Below are 25950 nucleotides of genomic sequence, written 5' to 3'. Positions count from 1 at the left end.
GGGCCTTTGAGCACGGCCCTTAACCCTCACTGCTCCAGGGACACTGTATCATGCCTGACTCTGTGTTCTGATCCCAAACTCCAAAGTTGGGATACGTGAAGTAAGAACTTCACTGTGGTGTAATGTACATGTGACAAAATCAAAGGTTTCTTCTTTCTCTTTCTTTAAAAAATATTGTAACTTAGCACATTGCTGCTGTTTTGAGGAATAAAACCCTTTCATCTGTTCCTTTATTGAAAATAATCAACTTTGGGTGTTAATAGTGAAGCTGTTTTATGTACCACCCTGTAAGTGTAACTGTCGTGTTTTAATCTCTAATAGAGGACCATGTTTGGTTAAAAACAAACACAGAAGCTCAGGTTGCCTTTAAGTAAAGTGATGGCTATATGGCATGCTACATGTAACAGTTAGAATATTGTTGCCTTGTTTCCAGATTTTCTTAACTGAAATAAATCCCTGTCTGAATCTGTATAAACACACAAAGAAGCCGGAGGGACAGTGGAGTGCATCACAGAAACGGCGTCGACTCGTAAGGTTTTATTGCCGTTTCAGACGAGACAAAGCTAGCAGATCTGCGCATTCACATGCTGGATCCAGATGTTCTTGTACATCTGTTGATTGCAGCAATCCAGATCTACGTACATACCATACATGCCATGAATGTAATCTGATGCCTTAGTTCACACTAACAAGCAAAACAAGAGAGCGTTCACTTGAAGCACCGCTGCGAGTCCACACGACTTTCTCCAAACTGCGTTTGCTTTGGCGGATGATTTACAAACTCGGATGCTCAAGACAAGCAGGTTTCATTTCAGGACTCTTAGTTGTTGTTGTGTTTCTTTTAATTTGGAGTTGCTCAGCAGACAAATAGGTTCAAGAGACTAGACTAAGAAGTTTTCATATGATATATATGTTTAAAACATGAAGTGAGTCATGTAGTGCAACTCGCCTTTAGTGCTGTAAATAACTAGTCTCGGAATCCTGACGCCTGCTGCACTGCACACACTGGCCCAGGATCTGGTGAAGAGAAAACGATTTTTAATAACCAAGGGCGGACAAACCTCAGAATCAGGAGAATGCAAGGAGACAAAACTGCAGCATGGCTGAAATTACTGAGAGAAATGAGATCCTAGCCAGGCTTTGTGGGGATCACAAACATTAATATGCAGCATCAAACATTTGTGCCAGGAGAGAATAAGTTCTATTTTATTATCCATTCCCAGTGGCTTCTGCTTAGCTAATTATTGCATAGCTTTAGCTTTAGGAGTTTCCATTTGTCCACTGAAACAGATGACAAATGAAACGATACTCAGAAGTCCAATTAAAAAATGTAAACAGGCAACATGTTAATGTAGTTAAATTCTATTTTTGGTCAAAAAATCTTCTATTCTTGGTCAATTTAAATTCTATTTATAAGACCCAGCTTGTCAAATCACTTCTTTTCATGTCACATGCTCTCTGTACATTACGGTGGTTGTTTATTCAATGGACAAATATTTTCAATTTAATTGTGACGTATTCATCCATATTGTCTACGACCAACTCATGTATAGGAACCTGAAAACTTGCTGGGTGCGTCCACAAGCTCGGCTCACCGTACCAACACAAGACCGCGTATTACACTGCTAGTGTGAAAGCAGTGACACAGTCGCTGTAGTACTCCACCTCCTATCCTGCGTAGTAGCACATAACCTCTTCTGTAGGGTTAGAGTTGCTCAGCACTAAAAGTAAGTGACGAGTTATTTTAACAATACAATTACATCATACGGCATTAAAGCACGGCGTAAAGTCCCACAGAAGCAAAGCCACCCTCATCCATGGCGGCACTTTGTCTAAATGTAGGCAGCGGATTAATTAAGGCGGTAAAAGTTTCCTTGTAAAGTTATACACAGCCGATCAAACCGCATGAAAGGCAACGTCTACAGTAGCAGCGCTCACGTTTATTAGCTTCTAGACACACACACAGACATGTGGTAGCCAAATCTGAAACCCTGCTGCTCTATTCTGCAAGAAAAACAGCACCAGAAGTGACAAACATTGTATACTGCTATAATTAAGTTTATTTGGGAATATTTTTGGGGAACACGCTTTTGACCAGGAACGCAGCGGCTGCTGTTTTTCCTAGCATCTTAATTTGTGGCTGGAATGCTGCTCCGTGCTTTTGTTGCGGAGCGAAGGAGGAGAGATGTCCAGACGAGGCCTGGACGCTGGGAGCAGGCTCCAGTTACGCATGCCTTTCCCACCAGGGAAAAGCATAACGCTCCATCCGGATGGAAATATCCACCGGGAAATATCGGCGAGACGGCACCAGGGAGTGGATTATAATAGAATTAGTAAATGTCTTTCACTAAGTGTTCCATGTTTGAGCACGTCTTTTATTTTTCACACTTCCTGGAGAAAGATTCCTGACAATCTCTTCCAGTGTCTCTCTCTCTCACCGTCTCTCTCTCTTTCTTTTTCTTGTAAATAAAACAATGCCAATGTGGACACTCAGTTGCTGTAAGTTGAAACAGTTCAGTTCGAGACCAAACTTGACTTTAGCATCAGCCTTAGAAAGACGAGTGACGTATTAAAAAGGAAAAGCCGGTGACTCTGTTTTGCATCCACTCGTCCTGATCCACAGCAGAGTCACAGCAGAACAATGCAGACGTTTTCTGATTAATCACCTTCATCCTGTGATGAAACGTTTCTCTCCTGATGGGCGTGGTCTCTTCTAGGATGACTCCGCCCACACACAGAATGGTTGGTAAAGAAATCGGTATAATCAGAACACCAATTAATAGGTTTGGTTGTGGTGGTGGTGGTGTTTTTTTTTCATTTTGAATACTGCTCACCTTCTCCAGTACAGTTCCAGAGACTTGTAGACTCTGTACCAAGGCCCATGTAAGCCGTTAAATACTCTTTACCTTGTCACCTATTGTTTTTTTCTTGTGTTTGCTTCATTAACACTGTTTTTATGCACCGTTGATTCTAATATTGTATGTGCTAACATTTTACTTGTTTGTTTAGAAGTCACTCGTTTCCCCTCCCATGTCTTTCCTACTAGAAGAATCTCTGAGAAATTCCCAAGTCTTAAAATAGCCCCCGGGCCCATAGTCCTTTTTTCTTTCAGATGTTGGCGTCCTCATTGAGTCGGCACACTGAACACTCTGAGAGCTGTACTTCTGGCAGCGCCGGTTTCCTCTCTGGAAGAAAGGCGTGGTATGGGAAGATCAGCTCTCTCAGCACACACTCGGTCTCTGAGGAACTGAAAGAAAACATTGGAGAAACTAGTACGCTCATTTAACACTGAGTTTTTCAGTTCGACTTCATAGTCGACGCAGAGGCCATGTGCTGTAGATCTGGAACATGAGCACCATTGCTATTGGAGGCAACACTGAACACAGTGAGCTCATTTTGGCATGTTTTGGATTTTCAGGCCTCCATGACTAGAAGGTGTTTGGTGTTTGGTGTTGATCCCTTACGCTTAAAAAAAAAAAAAAATAAAAAAAATAAAAAAATCTTAATGGAGCCTCTGAAACAGCTCCACCAGTGTGGAATCTGCTGTTTAGAGCACAGCATGCTGTTTTTTAAAGCTCTACAGAAAGAGGAAATGGGCCTGAGGTTCCTGGTCAGAACACGGGGTGGTCCCGTTTCCTGTCAGAGGTTCACGTCTCCCGGTGTGTGTGTGTGTGTGTGTGTGTGTGTGTGTGTGTGTGTGTGTGTGTGTGTGAGAGAGAGCGAGAGAAATCCCGGCCCTTGTAATGTCGTCTTTATGAGAACGTTGTGTGTTTTAACAGAGGAGCGCTTACTGTTAAGCTGTAAACTAGTTCTGAGAAGAGGATGGGGAAATGTGGCGTACTGCATCATGATTACAGAGACACGAACAAATAAGATACAATAAAATTAGACCGCAGTTTCTTCCATTAGCTATTAGTTTGATTCAGTGGCCCATATTCCTTCCCTTTCATCTGTTTACTTTACACAGCACTGTACATACATCTTCATTTTGTCGCAGTTTGCAGTTTTTGTATGTTGTTGCTGCTTTAATTTGACTTAAATCTGTTGATTATATCTACAGTGTTTACACCCCACTGAACTACCACATCTCACACTTTTTATTGAAAAGAAATATTTTATTTAGCATTTTAAATGACTAAATATGTGCTACTGAATTTCCCTCTGGTATGAATAAAGTGTTCCATCCAATCATTCACCCAAATGTCTGTCTGTCTGTCTGTCTGTCTGTCTGTCCGTCTACACTTAAACAAAATCAAGGAAATGGCGGTACATCACACTACTCTGTTTGCTTTGTGACAGAACTTTGTGCTATAATGAAATTTTTCATTTTGTAATCCTTCGTTTGTGGGAATGTGAGAAACAGTCTAAGCTTGATAAATGTAAAATAAATAAATAAATAAATGCTCGATGGATGTAAATTCTGCTCTTCACGAGTGTGTGTGAGTGCGGACGAGTGTGTGTGAGTGCGGACGAGTGTGTGTGAGTGCGCACGAGTGTGTGTGAGTGCGCACGAGTGTGTGTGAGTGCGCACGAGTGTGTGTGAGTGCGCACGAGTGTGTGTGAGTGCGCACGAGTGTGTGTGAGTGCGCACGAGTGTGTGTGAGTGCGCACGAGTGTGTGTGAGTGCGCACGAGTGTGTGTGAGTGCGCACGAGTGTGTGTGTGTGTGAGTGCGCACGAGTGTGTGTGTGTGTGTGTGTGTGAGTGCGCACGAGTGTGTCTGTGTGTGTGTGTGTGAGTGCGCACGAGTGTGTGTGAGTGCGCACGAGTGTGTGTGTGTGTGTGAGTGCGCACGAGTGTGTGTGTGTGTGTGTGTGTGTGTGTGTGTGTGAGTGCGCACGAGTGTGTGTGTGTGAGTGCGCACGAGTGTGTGTGTGTGAGTGCGCACGAGTGTGTGTGTGTGTGTGTGAGTGCGCACGAGTGTGTGTGTGTGTGTGTGAGTGCGCACGAGTGTGTGTGTGTGTGTGTGAGTGCGCACGAGTGTGTGTGTGTGTGTGTGTGAGTGCGCACGAGTGTGTGTGTGTGTGTGAGTGCGCACGAGTGTGTGTGTGTGTGTGAGTGCGCACGAGTGTGTGTGTGTGTGTGAGTGCGCACGAGTGTGTGTGTGTGTGTGTGTGAGTGCGCACGAGTGTGTGTGTGTGTGTGTGTGTGTGTGTGAGTGCGCACGAGTGTGTGTGTGTGTGTGTGAGTGCGCACGAGTGTGTGTGTGTGAGTGCGCACGAGTGTGTGTGTGTGTGTGTGTGTGAGTGCGCACGAGTGTGTGTGTGTGTGCACAAGTGTGTGTGTGTGTGTGCACAAGTGTGTGAGTGAGTGCGCACGAGTGTGTGTGTGTGTGTGTGTGTGAGTGCGCACGAGTGTGTGTGTGTGTGTGAGTGCGCACGTGTGTGTGTGTGTGTGTGTGTGAGTGCGCACGAGTGTGTGTGTGTGTGTGTGTGTGTGTGTGCGCACGAGTGTGTGTGTGTGTGTGTGTGTGAGAGAGCACGAGTGTGTGTGTGTGTGTGTGTGTGTGTGAGTGCGCACGAGTGTGTGTGTGTGTGTGTGTGAGTGCGCACGAGTGTGTGTGTGTGTGTGTGTGAGTGCGCACGAGTGTGTGTGTGTGTGTGTGTGAGTGCGCACGAGTGTGTGTGTGTGTGTGTGTGTGAGTGCGCACGAGTGTGTGTGTGTGAGTGCGCACGAGTGTGTGTGTGTGTGTGTGTGTGTGTGTGAGTGCGCTCGAGTGTGTGTGTGTGTGTGAGTGCGCTCGAGTGTGTGTGTGTGTGTGTGTGTGTGTGTGAGTGCGCACGAGTGTGTGTGTGTGTGTGAGTGAGTGCGCACGAGTGTGTGTGTGTGTGTGTGTGTGTGTGTGCACAAGTGTGTGAGTGTGTGAGTGCGCACGAGTGTGTGTGTGTGTGAGTGAGTGCGCACGAGTGTGTGTGTGTGTGAGTGCGCACGAGTGTGTGTGTGTGTGAGTGCGCACGAGTGTGTGAGTGCGCACGAGTGTGTGTGTGTGTGTGTGTGTGCGCACGAGTGTGTGTGTGTGTGTGTGAGTGCGCGAGTGTGTGTGTGAGTGCGCACGAGTGTGTGTGTGTGTGTGTGTGTGTGTGAGTGCGCACGAGTGTGTGTGTGAGTGCGCACGAGTGTGTGTGTGAGTGCGCACGAGTGTGTGTGTGTGTGTGTGTGTGTGTGTGTGAGTGCGCACGAGTGTGTGAGTGCGCACGAGTGTGTGTGTGTGTGAGTGAGTGCGCACGAGTGTGTGTGAGTGAGTGCGCACGTGTGTGTGAGTGAGTGCGCACGTGTGTGTGTGTGTGTGTGTGAGTGCGCACGAGTGTGTGTGTGAGTGCGCACGAGTGTGTGTGTGAGTGCGCACGAGTGTGTGTGTGAGTGCGCACGAGTGTGTGTGTGAGTGCGCACGAGTGTGTGTGTGAGTGCGCACGAGTGTGTGTGTGTGTGTGTGCGCACGAGTGTGTGTGTGTGTGTGTGTGTGTGTGTGTGTGTGAGTGAGTGCGCACGAGTGTGTGTGTGTGTGTGTGTGTGAGTGCGCACGAGTGTGTGTGTGTGTGTGTGTGTGCGCACGAGTGTGTGTGTGTGTGTGTGTGTGAGTGCGCACGAGTGTGTGTGTGTGTGTGTGAGTGCGCACGAGTGTGTGTGTGTGCGAGTGATGTGGCCATACAGGAAAATATTCGACATTTAGCCAGGTGTGGATTTTTTTCAGCCTAGGAACTCTTTTATTCTCCTTATGCCACAACCGTTTGGCAACTTTTTTTTAAACTGAATGAAGAACGATGCATGAAACTGTCGATCTCTTTCTATTTGCATTTAATGTAAGCAGCTGTGAAACTTGGTACATTGGGTTATTGTTTATATTCATACTGTACAGTTACAAAGGCTCATCTCCTCAAAACACAACTACTATTGTTCGATTATGCTGCAGAAAAAATGATCTTTAGACTGATATGTGGTCCAAGTGTGAAGTAATAAGATTACATAAGATGATTGCATTTGAATCAGATCAGTGTAATAAGTCACGAGCCAAGTGGGGGGCGTCATGAAGCATCGTTTATAAGGATATGAAAGATTATCCTGTTGCAGAAACTTTCATTTGAACTTGTTCCAGCAGCTGGTTGGAAAATGCTCAGAAGTTTCTATTTATCTTTTTAGAAAAAGAAAAAGAAAACGAAAAACTAACATGTCCCTGCAGGCACAACTGCCACACATTCCTCGGGTGCCAGAGATTTCTTAATTTCTGTTTTGAGTTTTGAGGACTAAAAGTGTTGGAACTGACCGTAGTGTACATGTTACCCGAGGAGCCGAGACCTGGTTAAGCTCGTATGTAAAGCTCGCACACTTTCTACGTACATCTATTAGCGGGTACATGGTACAGAGACCGGCGACTTGTGTTTCATTGCTGTTACCATCCTGTGGAATGTCTGCAAAAACACTTTATTTCATGTTAAGTTTTGCATTTTAACAGCTACACAAAATCAGTTCCTTCTCTTCCTCGGTTTTTTACTCTCTGTTGACGTTCATAAGGTGACGAGACACAGGTTCGAGATAAAGTGCAGCCTACTGAAGTTGTTCACTGTTGTTGACTTTTAAAAAGGGCTGGAAATGGAGACTCATTCCTACTGTACCGCTGTCACAGAAAAGTGAGCACGAGCTGGGATCAGTCAGGTTCAAGAATTCAGCCGTGCTACAACACACTGGTTCAAGTCACTGTGTGTATTGTTCTTTTTTCTTTCCTATTCTTAAGGCAAAACTGTGGGTAAACTTCTAGTGATCATTTACATGATGAATTCAACACCTGCAAATAATTTAAAGCATCTTAAGGATTTGTGTTCATGTCCTGAAGAAGGTTCAGGTGACGACGGCCGCGTCTGGTACATGTTGTCCCCGGGAGCTCCTTCTGCACACCGTGTTGAGGGTGATGGATAGCACGCGATAGATGTAGCATCTGTAATACACGGAAATGTCAGGAAAGCTTTCAGTCTAGCAGAGAAGAGTGCTTTGAAATGCGATAGCATTAGATTGGAGTGACTAGACAGGGTTGGGTATGACGGCCCTGGCTGTTATGTCTGACCGCTAATCTCTCTGCTGCTTTTCAAATTAATGGAATAATCTTGCATCTGTTTAAAATTGCATCTGCAGCATGCCTCATTCCATTGCCCTTTCTCAGCCATGATGGTCAGGGGTCAGATGTCACGAGCTGCATTACTCAGAAATGTAGCACAGACACATTTTTTCAGGGCTGTCTAACAAACCAGCATATCACTTTCCTTTATTTAGCATGTTGGGCCAAGAATGTTTGGTCAGCGTGCTCATAGTTTGACCCTTTTATCAGAAAACTATTTGAGAAATGCATCTAAACACCAAACAATCAGCTACTGAGTGCTCTGACGATAAACTACACAGAGTTAATAAATCATTTCAGTTATTACATCCGATTTAAAAATCTGTGTGTTGCGTAATGAAGGTTTATTCGACAGAGTATGATGTAGATTAAGGGGAAAAAAAGTCACACACACACACACACACACACACACACAGAGTGCAGTTCATACGTAAATGGGTTTTGTGGATTGGCTCTGCACTCCAGTGCATGGGATTAGAAACAAACTGTGTAAACAAAGCATGTCAGCTTTAATTTGTGCCTGTTTACATCTAGACTTGCGAATCACAGGAATATCCCACACTCAACAGCCTTCAGGCAGCATGTCTTCAGCTGTAAAAGATTTACTGCAGACCTGACAGCTTTATTTAAGATCACTGTGCAGACTATTAAACTGCACTGTATTCGTCTCGTTTTCAGTTCCGAGAATTTTTTATTCTGACTAGTTATTTTTCTAGGGTTTTATTTTTCTTTGAGCCTTTGGATAAATATTGCTATGGTTAATAATCTACTCACGATTATTTTTTATTTTTATTCTTTTTTTTTTAATTTTATTATTATTAATTTAGATTGAACGATTTTAGTGGATTTAATCCTCACTGACGAGGAGTGTTTTGTAATTAATCGCACCCTTTTGCTTATAAGGTTTTTCTGAAGTGTGTAATCCTGTCATACTTCAGATCAAGAGAGTTGCACAGTTGTGTAGCTGCACAAAGAACGGGTGCGTATTTGGAAGCGGAGTCTATTGCACCATTGCAATTAGCTGAAAAGCAACATTAAATTATGACATGAATAAAAATAGGAGTTGGATTTAGATTCAGGTCATGTAAATGCCATCGATGCCTGTGTGTCTACGTTTTTTACATAGAGACTAGGAAGAGCAGGAATGTGACTCATGTGCTGTTTGTTTGTTTAATAAAAAGACTGTGGCCGAGTACTGAACAAAGTGGCTACATCATATAAAAGTGATTATAATTAGGTTGTGTGTTTTCCATGTATAGGAGTCCAGGAAATGGAATACTCACTTCCCTGTCAATCGTGGGTGTCTGCGTATGAGGAAGAGCGTGTATAGTACGTTCCTCTGACTCTGCTGTCCTGCACTATGGCATATACTACAGTCAAATGTTTCTTTCCATTACCCAACCATCACACCAGTATGTGCTTTCCAGTTTGTGCTGAAAACCAGTGGCGTTCAGTGGGGTTGAGGACACATCAGCCCTGACAAGCCATGATTTCACATAAAGCTTACTTTGTGCACAGGGGCGTTGTCATGCCGGATCATGTTCGGGACTCTTAGTTACAGTGAAGAGAAATTTTATACACTGCTACATCATACAAAGATATTCCAGATCACTGTGTTTCCAGCAGGTTAGGGATGTGATGTTTAGGTGTCCACAAACTTCTGGCCGTATATTGTAGCATGCTCAGCAAGATGCGGTTGGCTGGCTTCATATATCATGGAGAAAGCACATGCTAACCCTCACCCTTCTTGTAGCTTTAGTAGCTGACTGTGGTGGCCAGATTTGCTTGACAGAAGCAGACAAAATGACAAGAGGTAGTAATACTCTTAAGGATATTCCCATAAATATCTCTTCCACCGAAAAGTTAAAATAGTTTTTATAGATTTTTTTACACATTTGGTCAGAAATAAAGAAAAAATTTCTGTAAAAAAATAAAAACTGTTCTGGCAGTAAAAGTAGCTCAATTATGAGGGGGAAATAACACACATGGCAACTATAAAGTTCAATGTAACACACTTAGTGCTATTTCACACCTGGTTTGCGAGACAGAGGAAATTACGAACCTAGCCAAATGTCCCAAAGTTTAGTTTTCTCCAACTTTTTACCTGATCTTGCCTCGAATAGATGTATTGTATGATCAGGAGATGCGTACTTCACGTCTTACCACGCGCACAGCTCTTGAATTGTGTGTGTAGGCTTGTACGCTTTTGTTGTACACAACACGCAAGTCCCCAAACAGACTGACCCATAACGACATCATTAAAGCAATTCATTATAAAATCAGATGTCAAATAGTGCATAAGCCTGATAGCCTGATTCTCTGAAGTGAAAATGCAGCAGCATAACACCGTGATTTTATCCACCGTAGATCTGATTAGGATGGACGGACATTTCATAGAAAACGTGCCGCCATGTCTGCAGTATGTTTATTGTCTGGAAGAAACACAAGAAACAAGTTTATAAGAAACACATTTGCTCTAAAAACCATTTAACAACGATTATATGACGGATCAGTTGTTTGGTTTGAGGTCATTGCGGTGATGAATGTTATGTCCATGTAATTTGTTTGCGTTTGTTTTGATATTTTTGTTCATGTTGTTTATTTGTGGTTAGGTAGCTCAGGTATTTTCTGATTTGTGTTCACAGCATTTATTTCTAATTCAATGTAAGGCCATCATTAAAAATATTCTTGTTTGCCGTAACACGACTGACCCTGTCAATTTAGGACCGACTCAAAAATTTATTTTTTTTTTATTTAAGTCCGACCGACTCGCCGGTTGTAAATTTGTGTTAAGACCGACCAATTTTTTTTTTTCACTCTTCAAACAACTAATTCTATTGTTCAAAAATCTATTGCACGTATCGATTGGACCAACCAACACAAGTTTTGAAAACGAAAATAGGAAATTGATTCTAACGGCCTTCTCTCGGAGCGCGTCCAGGTTTTTTTTTTTTGGAATGCGTCACACAGCAACTGCAGCTTCGGACACACACGCATAACGGCAAATAATACTTCTGCACAATGTTTCTCTTTTTAAAACAGAAATGTGAATGGAGTGTTCGACCGAAGGCACGGGTTGAAGACCCAGTCAGTGACATCACGATATGCTAATTTGTTTAAATTCATACCTACGTAATCACCATCACCAAAACTGTACTTTTTTTTTTTTACACTGAAACTTGGAAAAAAAAATATAGACCTACCTACCGACCCTTTTTTTTTTTTTTTTTTTTTTTTTTTTTTTTTTTTTTTTTACTGTTACTGCAAACCAAAATATTTTTAAGGATGGCCTAATTGTGCTCATGTAGTTTTGTGTTCACGTAGTTATTTATGTTGAGCTATGTTATTTGTTGAGGTAGGTTTGTGTGTGTTGAGGTGGTTTGTGTGTGTTATGGAGGTGGTTGGGGAGTGTGTGTTGAGGAGGGAGGTTTGGGGAGTGTGTGTTGAGGAGGGAGGTTGGGGGGTGTGTGTGTGTGTTGAGGAGGGAGGTTGGGGGGTGTGAGTTGAGGAGGGAGGTTGGGGGTGTGTGTGTTGAGGAGGGAGGTTGCGGGTGTGTGTGTGTTGGGGGGTGTTGAGGAGGGAGGTTGGGTGTGTGTGTGTTGGGGTGTGTGTTGAGGAGGGAGGTTGGGGGCGTGTGTGAGTTGAGGAGGGAGGTTGGGGGGGTGTGTGTGTTGAGGAGGGAGGTTGGGGGGGGGTGTGAGTTGAGGAGGGAGGTTGGGGGGGTGTGTGTGTTGAGGAGGGAGGTTGGGGGGTGTGTGTTGATGAGGGAGGTTGGGGGGGTGTGTGTTGATGAGGGAGGTTGGGGGGGTGTGTGTTGAGGAGGGAGGTTGGGGGGGTGTGTTGAGGAGGGAGGTTGGGGGGGTGTGTGTTGAGGAGGGAGGTTGCGGGGTTTGTGCTGAGGAGGGAGGTTGGGGGGGGGTGAGATGAGGAGGGAGGTTGGGGGGGTGTGTGGTGAGGAGGGAGGTTGGGGGGGTGTGTGTTGAGGAGGGAGGTTGGGGGGGTGTGTGTGTTGAGGAGGGAGGTTGGGGGGGGTGTGTGTGTTGAGGAGGGAGGTTGGGGGGGGTGTGTGTGTTGAGGAGGGAGGTTGGGGGGGGTGTGTGTGTTGAGGAGGGAGGTTGCGGGGTTTGTGCTGAGGAGGGAGGTTGCGGGGTTTGTGCTGAGGAGGGAGGTTGCGGGGTGTGTGCTGAGGAGGGAGGTTGCGGGGTGTGTGCTGAGGTTGGAGGTTGTGTTAGTGGGAGGATGTGCCACTGGGCTACTGCTGGGCCCCTGAGCAAGCCCCTTAATCCTCAATTGCTCAGCTGTATAAAAAAATGAGATAAAAATGTAAGTCGCTCTGGATAAGGGCGTCTGCTAAATGCTGTAAATGTGTGTTGAGGAGGTGGTTGGGGGGTGTCTTGAGGAGGGAGGTTGCAGGTATGTGTTGAGGAGGGAGATTAGGGGGTGTGTGTTGAGGAGGTGGTTGGGGGTGTGTGTTGAGGAGGGAGGTTGCGGGGTGTGTGAGGAGGAGGTAGGTTGGGTGTGTGTTCAGGTGTCTGTTAGAGGTTATCTGCTAACATTTTGTTTGTTGTGATCTACATGTAAAATGTGATGAGTGAGCAGAATAAGTGTGGTCTGGTAATTATGTAATATCACCACAGGCCTCGTTGTATCTTGAAAACACACATTTCAGCATTTTCCTGCCATAGTCAAAACTCTTCAGCCCAGTACCATTCCTCATCATCAGATTTCTTTGTTTGTTTGATTGATTGATTGATTGAATTTTCTCTGCTCTACCACATGGGATTTGCCTGTTGAATAGATCTAAACCAGGGCAAACACAGGAAACACAGAACAGGAGGCTGTCAGTGGATGAAGAACAGCAAGCCACTGCGCTGTGGTTTTACTGTCGAGTAACAGCACAGCTACTCTGATGGAGACCTGCTTTGTTCTGCCTGGAATGTGTTTATGGGCAGCCTCTTCCTGCCGAGCGTCTATTACACCCATTTCTGACCCGTGGGTGAAGAGATCAGCAGTCGCTAACAGACTGAACATACATTCATTAGAGATTGCGAGGAATTTTCCAGATTTTTCAGATGCCTGTACAGCTTTGTTCCACTAATGCCTAACCTTTTCAGCTGAAACTCTTCTTTATTTTTTATTGTGGCTGTGATTTGTAGACATGTTAAAATGTGACATGGGGTTAAAAATATGTTTTGTGCTCTGGAAAAGTTTGTGCAGGCTCCGTTGTGACTGTGTTTCATCAAGTTAGAAATGATTCACTTTAACCAGCTAACTGAGCTTTCCTTTGTGTCTGTCTGCAGAGGCTTATTAAAATGTGTGTACACTCTATCTTTTAAACATGCTTATATATCCCTCTCTCTCTCTTTCTCTCGTCTGTAGGATTACAAAACCCCTGACGTTTGCCGACTGTGTGGGTGATGAGCTTCCTCTGGGCTGGGAGGTTGTGTATGACCAGCAGATTGGTGTTTACTACATCGACCATATAAACAGTGAGTTTAACTCCTGCACTCTTCCTTTTCCTCATGACACACACAAAACCCTTCAGTTTGGAAACTTCATTATTATTCTATGGGTGTGTTATTAGTTCTTATTAAATATCATATGTCCACTTGAGGTCAAACGTTTACAGGCCGCATTGTTTCAAACGAGGAAGGACAGAGCAGGAAGCCATCATGGCATTGCCTCAAATGTCTCAACCCTGAAAACTTGCAATTCAACTACTTTAGGCATTAAGCATTCCAATATTAATATCAATTAGCTTAGCCCATGATACTGACATTACCCATCAATAACATAAATACAAGGAATTGTTGTAATTGTATTTCAGCTACATACAAACATTGTCACTATTAGGATTCATCTTTATACTGAATTTGAAAGTGTATACAGTGTGATTATAAATGATGTGTAATTATTTGCAGCTGTTTGCTTATATCTTGTGACAGAAAGGGCATTTGGCTGTGTTTTGATGTACTCGTAAGGGTTGTAAATTATCCCGAGTGTTTCTTGAGTGCTTCAAGAAGAACCTTTAATTAACTTTTTTTTCCTCCATAAGATTATCTAATCTTGTACTATAATCTGTTATCTAATTTTAGACTATAATCTGTTATCTAATCCTAGACTATAATCTGTTATCTAATCTTATACCATAATCTGTTATCTAATCTTAGACTATAATCTGTCATCTAATCTTATACTATAATCTGTCATCTAATCTTAGACTATAATCTGTTATCTAATTTTATACTATAATCTGTTATCTAATCTTAGACCATAATCTGTCATCTAATCTTATACTATAATCTGTCATCTAATCTTATACTATAATCTGTCATCTAATCTTAGACTATAATCTGTCATCTAATCTTAGACCATAATCTGTTATCTAATGTTAGACTATAATCTGTAATCTAATCTTATACCATAATCTGGTATCTAATCTTATACTATAATCTGTTATCTAATCTTATACTATAATCTGTTATCTAATCTTAGACTATAATCTGGCATCTAATCTTATACCATAATCTGGTATCTAATCTTGTACTATAATCTGGTATCTAATCTTGTACCATAATTTGGTATCTAATCTTATACTATCTTCTACATTATCTAAATGTAGAATGTGATGTCCCAAACAATCAAATGCAGACCCTTTCACATTTTACTACTCATATATACTTTATATGTTGTATACAGTGTATTCACCAAGGTTTTAGTTTTTAATCCTTTTTATACCTTTATTCTCTTTGCTTTGTTTTGGATTAGTGCACGTTAATGCATCTATTTTCCTTGTTAAATTCCCTTTAAGAGTAATCTTACTTGGTTAATTAAATTTCTTCTTTGTGTTTATGAAATGGGATTTGAATATAGTTCAGGCAGTCTTGTCATTAGTTCTGTAATGAGGCTGTAAAGAATAAAGGGAAAGGGATGAGTGTGTGAGCTATAGACTGGACCTGAGGGAACATGATTTATGTACTAATCAGTCAATACCCAGGCATTATACAGGATCTGGGTAACATAACTTGCAACTTTGAAGCGTGTTCATGATTCTCAGATGAATTCCAATGCTGCTGTTCTCGTAGAAACTACGCAGATAGAGAACCCACGGACGCAATGGCGCCAGGAGCAGGAGCGAATGCTGAAGGAGTATCTGGTGGTGGCACAGGAGGCCCTCAATGCCAAGAAGGAGATGTACCTGATCAAGCAGCAGAGACTGGAGCTGGCGCAGCAGGAGATGCAGCTCTTCAACCAACTTAGCCAGGACGACAACCGCTCTGTCACCAGCTGTGAGAGCTCTTTCTCTCTCTCTCACACACACACACACACACACACACACACACACACACACACACACACACACACACACACACACACGCGCACACACACGAGGCAGTTGTACTGTGGGCGTTTTAATTTAAGTGCCCTATAACTCATTGACTGGTAGATCCTGTCCGTTTCCTCATCTCAGCTTCTCTGACCTCCTCCCTTCCTCTCTTTCTTTCTCACTCCTTTTCCTCTTCCTTCCTTCCCCTCCTCCTCCTCCTCCTCTTTCTCTTTCTCTTACCCATTTACCCTTGCCTTTTTTTTTCATTCACCAGTTTGCCCTACATTCCTTCATTTTCTAACTGAATCTATGAGTGTTAAGCGTTTTATATGAAGTTAGATGTAATACACACTTTTTTGTGTTTAAGTGCATTTTTTTTTTTAATCTGAAGTGATAAATTTACCTTTTGGGTTATTTGCAATTTCCTCGTTACATATGTTTTAGACTCAGCTGTTTTACTGATTTCTGTAGCAGTGAAGGTCCAGAGTAGAGATAAACTGATAAACATTTCATATTTAATAAATTATTAATGGTTATTCTCTCAGTTAAGAGCCAAACAGGGTTATTGCACTCATTCATTATATAAAGCCTTTTTTCCAAATGCATAATGATTCAGGATTCCTAAGGTTGCTATCTATCATACAGCTAAACTGAGCCATGTTGTATTCCTCCGTGTTGCAATTCTACTGCAGAAAAGTTCATTTTCACCAGGTTTTTTTTTTTTTTTTTAACCCCTCGGATATTCGATTGGCCCCATTTTCACTTGATCTTTTTATTCTTCCTGAGTATCAGACTTGTATCTGGATTAGAGATGATCCAAAATAAAAGTGCAGGTGTAAATAAACTTAAGCTGCATTTAGAACACAGATTAGGAGACTCATTTAGCCAGTTGTGTTATTTGTTATGCAGCTCTGAAGGCGTCCGTCTCGACCAGCCTCATTTGACAAACAAATTTCTTCCGTTGCACCATTGAAAGCTTAAATCCGCTTAGTGAGAAGGTGCTGATTAATTTTCTATAACGGTAGCGTCTGCTTCGAGGCAAATCACAGGCCCACATTCATGCGCTCATTCTATTGTTATTGTCGCTATGGTAATGCCTTAGCAGTCAAAGTGTATGTAATAACAGGTACTAGTGTGATTCATGGGCATTTCGCAACATTAATTGTAACTGTAATTGGATAAAAGGTATGATGTGGCGTTTAATAATACGTCGTTATTAGCTTTGGCAGATTCCTGTGGCGTACTCAGAATGTGTCCTTTCAGGAAGTGTTGTCTTAGAGAAAAATAATCAAGACAACAGGTGTTGACAGCTGGATTATTTTACGATTACTTGATTATTTTCCTTTAACAGCCCAGTTGTTTTACGGCTTACTTTAGACAGACAAACAAGCAAAAAGACCTCTTGTATGATCTTTCACTTGACAGCATGGAAAGATGGTGAGAGAATGAAATCATTTGTTTTGCATACATCCCGCATTACAGTACAGACGTACCAACTTCTTGTAATCAAAAGCTTATCAGGAAATAATCCCAAGGTTTTTGATTATTGTTGATGCTTGATTGGATTTCAGGGGTATGTCAGGAATGCACTTCCACACTGCAACTGTCAGAGATAAATGCATATGGAGGGAAAGAAGAAAATGAGCACAAACGCTCTTGAATCACAGGACACTATCACCCTGCTTTCTTCTTTCTGCATTTGGGGGACAGCCAGAGCAGAATGGAGTTGAATTTCAGTGCTTTACCTTGCTTCCTATATGTTCTCATGCTCATCCTGTCGGTCTGTTTTACTGTCTTACTTTTTCTGTGTTTTTGCAGCACACTCTGGCTCGTCTTCAAATGCAAAATATGACCCTGACCAAATTAAAGCGGAAATCGCCTGTAGGCGTGAGCGGGTAAGTCATTCTCCTCAGAGAACAATGGCTCAGACGTCACCCCTAGAAGGGGCCTGTTTGGGAAGAGATTGGGGCCTTTTGTGTGTGTTTGCCATATATGTGTGTGTATGTGTGTGTGCGTATATATATCTATAATCTGTGTGTGGAGGGGTGTTGTTTGTGTGCCAAGTTTGTATTTGGCTGTGTGTTTTTTGTGTGTTGTCTGTGTTTTGTGACTGGTTAGTCCTCATCAAAATTGTGATTGAAGTTATTGCATGTATCACAAATATATAGTGACTCTTTGAGTACCGTTTAGCTTGTAGCACTTCCTTCTTACTTTACTGCTGAAATATTTATCCTGAAGATCTCTGCAGAGGCAGCGCTCACATTGGATAGCTAGGGTACTGCTGGAATGTGTTTTTGAGGGTGTGTATGTGTGGGCAGGGCCGCTTCCTCTTCCTGTGTGTGTGTGTGTGTGTTAGGGGTGTTGGTGTGAGACCTTTCTGCTTAGTGATGACTCTGCTTCCTAAGATCCCCCCCACCTTAATGACAGAAGTCTCAAATGTGTGTATTTGTGTAAAATTATTCCAGTTTGTGTGTGCACCCCCCCCTTCTCTCTCTCTCTCTCTCTCTCTCTCTCTCTCTCTCTCTCTCTCTCTCTCTCTCTCTCTCTCTCTCTCTGTGTTTTATGTGTGTGTGGGTGTGTGTATAAAATATATATATATATATATATATATATATATATATATATATATATATATATATATAAAAATATATAATGTGTGTTTGTTTAATTCCAGCTTTCTAGGCTCAAGCAGGAGCTGGCCCAGATGAGACAGGAGCTACAATTCAAGGAAATGGGAGTAGAGACGCTACAAGAGTAAGTTTTTCACATACACATGCATGAGGAATGGATGTACAAGTCACCCCTCTTTTAACTATTTCTCCTTCCCTTTCTTTGGAACTTCCCCTGAAATGTTTCTTTAATTTCCAGTGTATTTGCACTACGTTGTATGTTAGTGTTCCTGTACATATTGTGTCTCTGGGCACATTGGCTTTAGTAAGATTAAAGCATTCTGGCTTCAGACTGGGTACATTAACCTGTATTTATTTGATGAATGCTGGTGTCTGATTTAAGGGCTGGTCATGCTTAATCAGCTAGTCCATGGTTTGGTTGTCTGGAAACCTCACTGACTTGGGTAAAAAGTAGAAGGTAATGGAATTAAATATGTCAAGCTGTTTACTATAATTTATAATGCACTTTTCCTTCAGACATGCACTCATCCTGTCCTGGGTGCTCGGTCTGCTAGTTATGTCCACCCCGTACTGTTTTAAAAAAACAAAACAAAACTGAGAGGCACTTTCAGAAACCCAGTAGTGGCTCTCTGGCCTGAGATTTCAAACTGACATCTAAAGTCACTCCAGCGCTTGCATTCTTTTGTGTAGTTTTCAGCTACATAGATCATCTATTGGACTTTCCAATGAGACACTTCACGGAGACGTTGTGTTAAGGAACTGTGACCCTTAAAATCACTGAAAATCAGAGTTGTTGAATGTGAATTGTGTGAAGTGCAAAGCTGTGTTTGATTTTACAGAGTATGCCTGCACAGAAAAAAGCTTTTTTTTGTGTAGGCACATTGTTCTGCTCTGATTCGGTATGTTGAGCTTGAGTCTCGTTGGAAATTACTGCTACTCATTCACATGGCGCAATAACAGTCAAAACAGTGGAGGCATTGTAACAAAATGTGACGCAACGTCAGCGGCAGACTGAACAAACTAAAGCTGCCCCAAATGCTATTCTGTTTTAGTGTATTGTTTATATTACATTGCTTTCATATGCAAACCCATCTAAAATATGTACTTCAGAATAGGATGCAATTTGGGGCACAGGTTGTCATAACAACAGCCAAGATAACGAATCCCATTGACATTTCAGTGGCATGTTTATGACCATACACTCCGGGTGGGATAGAAGGGAAGCTGTCAGGCAGCAACAGAAAACAACAAGCAAGGAAAGCAACAACTACACATCAATAGACACAAGGAAGGGAGCTGAATTTAAAACCACAGCAGGGCTAGAATCCTGACTAGTTGTGGATAAGATGATTGTGTCTGGGCAGACAAATAGGGCACAAACCTGTTGACTTTTCCAAAGTGTTTTTATTTAACAATATTAGCCATAATATTAAAACCACTCGTGTGGTAAAGGGAATAACATGGATTATCTATCAAGGGGTGGGATTCATTAGGCAGCAAGTGAGCAGTCAGTTCTTAAAGTTGAAATCTGCATGTGAGAGGATCTGAGTAACTGAGGGCCAAGTTGTGATGGATAGACAATTGGGTAAGAATATCACCAAAACTTTGTCTGATGTTTCCAGTACTCCGTGTACCATATTCTCTGTTGGGAAACATTACAGTCTGGCATTCATTTGGATGTTACTACACTACCTACCTAAATGTTACTGCAGCCCAAGTACACCCCTTAATGGCAACAGTATTCCCTAATGACAATGGCCTCATTCAGCAGGATGCGCTCTGTCACACAGCAAAACAAGTGGTTTGAGGAAAATGACAGTGTCTGCGGTGTGGACATGGCCTCAAAATTTCCCAGATCTCAGTCAGATTGAGATGTGCTGGACGATCAAGGCCAAAACAGGGAGGCCCCACAACTTGCAGGATTTGCTGTTAACATCTTGGTGCCAGATACCACAACACACCTTCAGCGATCTTAAGGAGTCCATGTCTTGCCAGGTCAGAGCAGGTTTGGCAGAACAGTGAGGACTGACACAATATTAGGCATGCGGTTTTAATGCTGTAACTGATCGGTGTGTATTCATACAGCACTGTGGTTCCATACAATTCAGTGCTTTAACTATAGTGCAGGATGTTTGTTCTGAATCGTACTACCTGTTTCTTTACACTATGCTCTGCTTTTCTGAACTATTACTGGTCTGAAACATTAATGTGCAACATAAAGTGCAATGCAAAGCAAACATCATGTATATATCTGAATAAATAAGCTAGCCTGACACACACGGTTTATGTGCAGTGCAGTGAGAGAAAACAGCTGATAGCTGAAACTTGCTGACTTTATGACAAACACAACATGCTACATCAGATGTTTTTTAAGATGAGAATGTCTAGGGCAACAACGAGTCGTGTGTGTGTATGTGTAGATATACATATAATATGTGTGTGCGTATATATATTTATTTATTTATTATTATTATTATTTTTCTTCTTTCATTTGTATGTGCATTAATGCACTTAAATAACCTATTCACTATACATTGTTACACAGTTAGCTGCCATCTGCAGTGTTAAAGATAAAGCAGCACATCTTTGATTTAGCATTAACTATGCGTCAAATTCGGGTTAAACTGGGTTAAGCTAGCAGGTTTTGAAGAGATGTGTACCGGTTTTCTTTGTACATTTTTTTTGAATATAGCAGCCAATGCATTCAGCAAACCTAAAAAGCTGCTCCATTCCTCTGTTGTGCCAGCTGACCACCTTTACATTGTAGAACACCACCACTTTCCATATAGAAACCACAGTATACTAGGATCCCAGAAACTAATAGGGCTAAATGTGGAACTGTTTACATCGTGAGCCCGAAATGCTGTGTGTTGATAGCACACGATCTTGGAGCCCAAGCAATGCAACAATGTACTTGCTAATTTTCCCTCACACTCATACTACCGACAATAAAATTTTGACTTGTTTTTATGGACAGTGCAATTTAGAGTGAGTAAATTATGTAATTGTGTGTATTATTCAGTTCAGTGAAGCAGAAGGAGCGACATTTACCTCATAGTGGAGCATTCTTAAAATAGCAGCAGTGGACAGGGCCTGCTTAAACCCTCACGTCTCATCGGTTTTGGTGGTGTTTACAGTGTGTGTGTGTGTCTGAGTGTGTGTGTGTGTGTGTGTGTGTCTGAGAGTGTGTGTGTGTGTGTGTCTGAGAGTGTGTGTGTGTGTGTGTGTGTGTCTGAGAGTGTGTGTGTGTGTGTGTGTCTGAGAGTGTGTGTGTGTGTGTGTGTCTGAGTGTGTGTGTGTGTGTGTGTCTGAGTGTGTGTGTGTGTGTGTCTGAGTGTGTGTGTGTGTGTGTGTGTGTGTCTGAGAGTGTGTGTGTGTGTGTCTGAGAGTGTGTGTGTCTGAGAGTGTGTGTGTGTGTGTGTCTGAGAGTGTGTGTGTGTGTGTCTGAGAGTGTGTGTGTGTGTGTCTGAGTGTGTGTGTGTGTGTGTGTGTCTGAGTGTGTGTGTGTGTGTCTGAGAGTGTGTGTGTGTGTGTGTGTGTGTCTGAGAGTGTGTGTGTGTGTGTGTGTGTCTGAGAGTGTGTGTGTGTGTGTGTCTGAGAGTGTGTGTGTGTGTGTGTGTGTCTGAGTGTGTGTGTGTGTGTGTGTCTGAGAGTGTGTGTGTGTGTGTCTGAGAGTGTGTGTGTGTGTGTGTCTGAGAGTGTGTGTGTGTGTGTCTGAGAGTGTGTGTGTGTGTGTCTGAGAGTGTGTGTGTGTGTGTGTCTGAGAGTGTGTGTGTGTGTGTGTGTCTGAGAGTGTGTGTGTGTGTGTGTCTGAGAGTGTGTGTGTGTGTGTCTGAGAGTGTGTGTGTGTGTGTGTGTGTCTGAGAGTGTGTGTGTGTGTCTGAGAGTGTGTGTGTGTGTGTCTGAGAGTGTGTGTGTGTGTGTGTGTGTGTCTGAGAGTGTGTGTGTGTGTGTCTGAGAGTGTGTGTGTGTGTGTCTGAGAGTGTGTATGTGTGTGTGTCTGAGAGTGTGTGTGTGTGTCTGAGAGTGTGTGTGTGTGTGTGTCTGAGAGTGTGTGTGTGTGTGTGTGTCTGAGAGTGTGTGTGTGTGTGTGTGTGTGTCTGAGAGTGTGTGTGTGTGTCTGAGAGTGTGTGTGTGTGTGTGTCTGAGAGTGTGTGTGTGTGTGTCTGAGAGTGTGTGTGTGTGTGTGTGTGTGTGTCTGAGAGTGTGTGTGTGTGTGTGTCTGAGAGTGTGTGTGTGTGTGTGTCTGAGAGTGTGTGTGTGTGTGTGTCTGAGAGTGTGTGTGTGTGTGTCTGAGAGTGTGTGTGTGTGTGTGTGTGTGTGTCTGAGAGTGTGTGTGTGTGTGTGTCTGAGAGTGTGTGTGTGTGTGTGTGTGTGTGTGTGTGTGTGTGTGTGTGTCTGAGAGTGTGTGTGTGTGTGTGTGTGTCTGAGTGTGTGTCTGAGAGTGTGTGTGTGTGTGTCTGAGAGTGTGTGTCTGAGAGTGTGTGTGTGTGTGTGTGTCTGAGAGTGTGTGTGTGTCTGAGAGTGTGTGTGTGTCTGAGAGTGTGTGTGTGTGTGTCTGAGAGTGTGTGTGTGTGTCTGAGAGTGTGTGTGTGTGTGTCTGAGAGTGTGTGTGTGTGTCTGAGAGTGTGTGTGTGTGTGTGTGTGTGTGTGTGTGTCTGAGAGTGTGTGTGTGTGTGTCTGAGAGTGTGTGTGTGTGTCTGAGAGTGTGTGTGTGTGTCTGAGAGTGTGTGTGTGTCTGAGAGTGTGTGTGTGTGTCTGAGAGTGTGTGTGTGTCTGAGGGTGAGAGTGTGTGTGTGTCTGAGGGTGAGAGTGTGTGTGTGTCTGAGGGTGAGAGTGTGTGGGTGAGTGAGTGTGTAAGTGAGTGGGTGTGGGACAGCGACATTTTTATATGTTAGTGGGGACCAGATGTCACCACAGGGGTAGGAATGTCTGACAGTTTGACACTGTGGAGACATTTGGCTGGTCTTCACGAGGGGGGAAAAAGCTTTCATTTAAAAAAATACTCTTATGGTTGCTATGGTTAATCTCACAGGGATTGCATGACAAACGTGTCCTTTTTTCACCTCTTTTTTTAATTAATGAATTTCTTTTTTTGAGCTGTCAGGACCTGACTGTGTTGAAAAACCAGACAAAAACAGGTACCCAGCAAGATGATGACCACATTAAGAAAACATAAATAAATAAAAGATGTACTGTTGGCATAATTCCATCAAATTTGAAAGAGAAAAACGTTTTTTAAGTAGAAAACATTTTGTATTGTATTTATACCGTATATAGAATATAGTATACCTTAAAAATGTGTTATGTCCTGAAATGGGGCAAAAACAAATGTGTATTTGTGTGTGTGACATGGTGTTCTGGAAAAGGAGACTCCACCTCAGGAAGAGGATGCACCAGTGGAGAGGAGAGAGTCAAGGCAAGAGAGAGAGAGGGAGAGGAGGGCGGTAGAAGGGCTGAAAAGTGTAGTTTGAAAAACAGAGCTATCAGGCAGCAAATTCCTAACTATTTCCTGCGTCCCTGTGAGCACGCTTATCTCTTAGATAGAACCCAACTCAAGAGGCTTCCAGAATGGAGCTGCCATCCCTGCTCTGATTTTATTTAGGACGAGGGTCTGTCTGTGGTTCTGCAGTGGTTGTGCTAATTATATATATTATATTTTTTATATTATATTTTTATATATTATATTATATTTTTTATTTTATTATATTTTTTACGCTTTGTCGTGTGTGTGTGTGTTTGAGTATATGGAGACACTTCGTAAGAGCGGACATATATACATATATAGCGTGTGTGTGTATATATATATATATATATATATATATATATATATATATATATATATATATATATATATATATATATACACATATATACACATATATACACACTAACATTTATGGACCAGTGTCAGAAAAGTGTTTCGAACAGTCAGCAGGTTTTCCTCTGTGGGTGAAACCTTTGTGGGTTTCGGGTAACTTGCTGTTATAAAATATAAAATAATTGCTGTTATAAAATAATATTAAATGTAACTATAAATGGTTAAAAGGCACAGCATTTTGCTCAAAAGAAATAAAACATTGTGTATGTTCTGTTGTAACAGAATTAACTGTAAATAGCATTAACATATTATTGTTCTAATATAATGTGTTCTGTTGGGATTTATCTCTTACTTATAGTCATGAACTTATTTGACTTGTATGAACTGAATCCAAAATTAAATTCGTACGGTTATTTACAGAAAGAAACATGGACAGACGCTTTGTATATCTAATCAGGTCCTGGATGTTGTACAGTTTTTCCCCCTCAGCTGTGGTTTGAGTCTAATGTGACAGACAGACTTGTTTCCTTCCTAATGAGAGCATCTGGGTCTGTAAGTCAGGGCTGTAATGAGTCGACTGACTTAACCAGAGCATCCGCATGACAGCAGAAGCAACAGAATAGGTGGTGAGTCAGAAGTGGCTAGACGGCGTGAGGATGCATTTCACCATGATTCAGTGAGCGCATTTTAAAATAAATAAATAGGTAAGTGGGATTGGTCAGAAGGTAATAACAAGCGTAGTATGAGATTGTTGATATTTTCTATAAAAAGATATTTAAATAAATTAACTTGATTTATCATTTTTGGAGCAGTTCGAAGTAAAGCTGGTCCTTTACTATTCCCGAAATGTGACAGTTTTCAGAATTCAAACTTTGTGCTTTGCGGTTTCCTGCCAAGTGATAACAGGAACTCACTAGTTTTGTGGATGTTATTTATTAATTGGAAAATAATCAACTTCACTCTGTTGTGTGTTTTGCCTTAAACCTGCAGGATAATATACAAGCACACATTAAACAGTACAAAGACAAAACACAAACAGATGTAGTACATTTTAATAGAAAAGTATGTACTGGGTAGCAGAGCAAGACTTAAGGCAATTAAAAATAAACATGCGGTACAACACAAGGAAGAGGAGATGAAGCATTGGAGCACACGGCTCTGTGTGGGATCTTGGTGTAAAGGTAGTGTAATGAATCGTGTGTGTGTTGAGGGTGGGGCACTTAGTGCTGGGCAGACGGAGATGTGGAGCAGACCGGGCAGGGCTGCCCATGGAAGCTGCAGGTTTGAGGTGGAACAAAGGCCTGCTTGTGTGTGGAGAGTGAGGAGGAGGAGGTAGTGAGTACCTGATGCTGGAGGAAGGTGACTGCAGGAAGGAGCACGTGGCAGGAGCTTGGAACACTGCCAGACAGCAGCTAATGTAGAAGACCAGTCTCTCTGTGACTGTTCTCATCTGATCCATTTTTTTCTCTTTAATATGGTGATTATTTAAAATACAGCTTTAAATAATTGATATGAAAAAACACGATATAAGGGTTAAGTGCATTGCTGTTTCTGCCATAACCTGTCCAAGGAAATTTGACCTTCTGAGAAAATCAACGAATGGGTATTGAAGGGGTGTGTTGGACTGTGTGTTGGACTGTGTGTTGGACTGTGTGTGGGACTGTGTGTTGGACTGTGTGTTGGACTGTGTGTTGGACTGTGTGTGGGACTGTGTGTGGGACTGTGTGTGGGACTGTGTGTGGGACTGTGTGTGGGACTGTGTGTGGGACTGTGGCTGTGTGTGTGTTTGGCAGTGTGATAATAGGTAAAAGGATCAAATGTTAAACAAATATCGCTATCCTCCAGGTATACTCTTACTATAATGATTAATGTTTAATAAAATGATCACAGTGTGCATGTGTGTGTGAACAGATGTGAACTGAGCTCTGCATTGTGAACTGAGAAGTCAGCATTTCCGGACAGCGATCATGTGTTTTCGGTTGCCAGTGACGTTTCCTGATGATGTTTTTTGCTGAAATTTGTCTCGTTTTTTTTTTTTCAATTATTCTTGTTTCTTTTTCTGAACC

General features: G+C 42.4%; 1 protein-coding gene across 5 annotated transcripts in view; it reads left to right on the top strand.

Annotated features, from left to right (window-relative positions):
- wwc3 (WWC family member 3) overlaps positions 1-25950 on the top strand; it is a 58596-nt gene that overhangs the window by 10040 nt on the left and 22606 nt on the right. For all 5 annotated transcript variants that reach the window (XM_060867637.1, XM_060867635.1, XM_060867636.1 and 2 more), the window contains exons 2-5: positions 13486-13595; positions 15192-15395; positions 17252-17328; positions 18108-18187. In XM_060867637.1, the coding sequence (XP_060723620.1) occupies positions 13486-13595; positions 15192-15395; positions 17252-17328; positions 18108-18187 (471 nt within the window). The remainder of the gene's footprint in view (positions 1-13485; positions 13596-15191; positions 15396-17251; positions 17329-18107; positions 18188-25950) is intronic.

The sequence above is a fragment of the Tachysurus vachellii genome, chromosome 4 (assembly GCF_030014155.1).
Source record: "Tachysurus vachellii isolate PV-2020 chromosome 4, HZAU_Pvac_v1, whole genome shotgun sequence".
Classification (NCBI taxonomy): Eukaryota; Metazoa; Chordata; class Actinopteri; order Siluriformes; family Bagridae; genus Tachysurus; species Tachysurus vachellii.
This window is presented reverse-complemented; position numbering and strand designations above follow the sequence as displayed.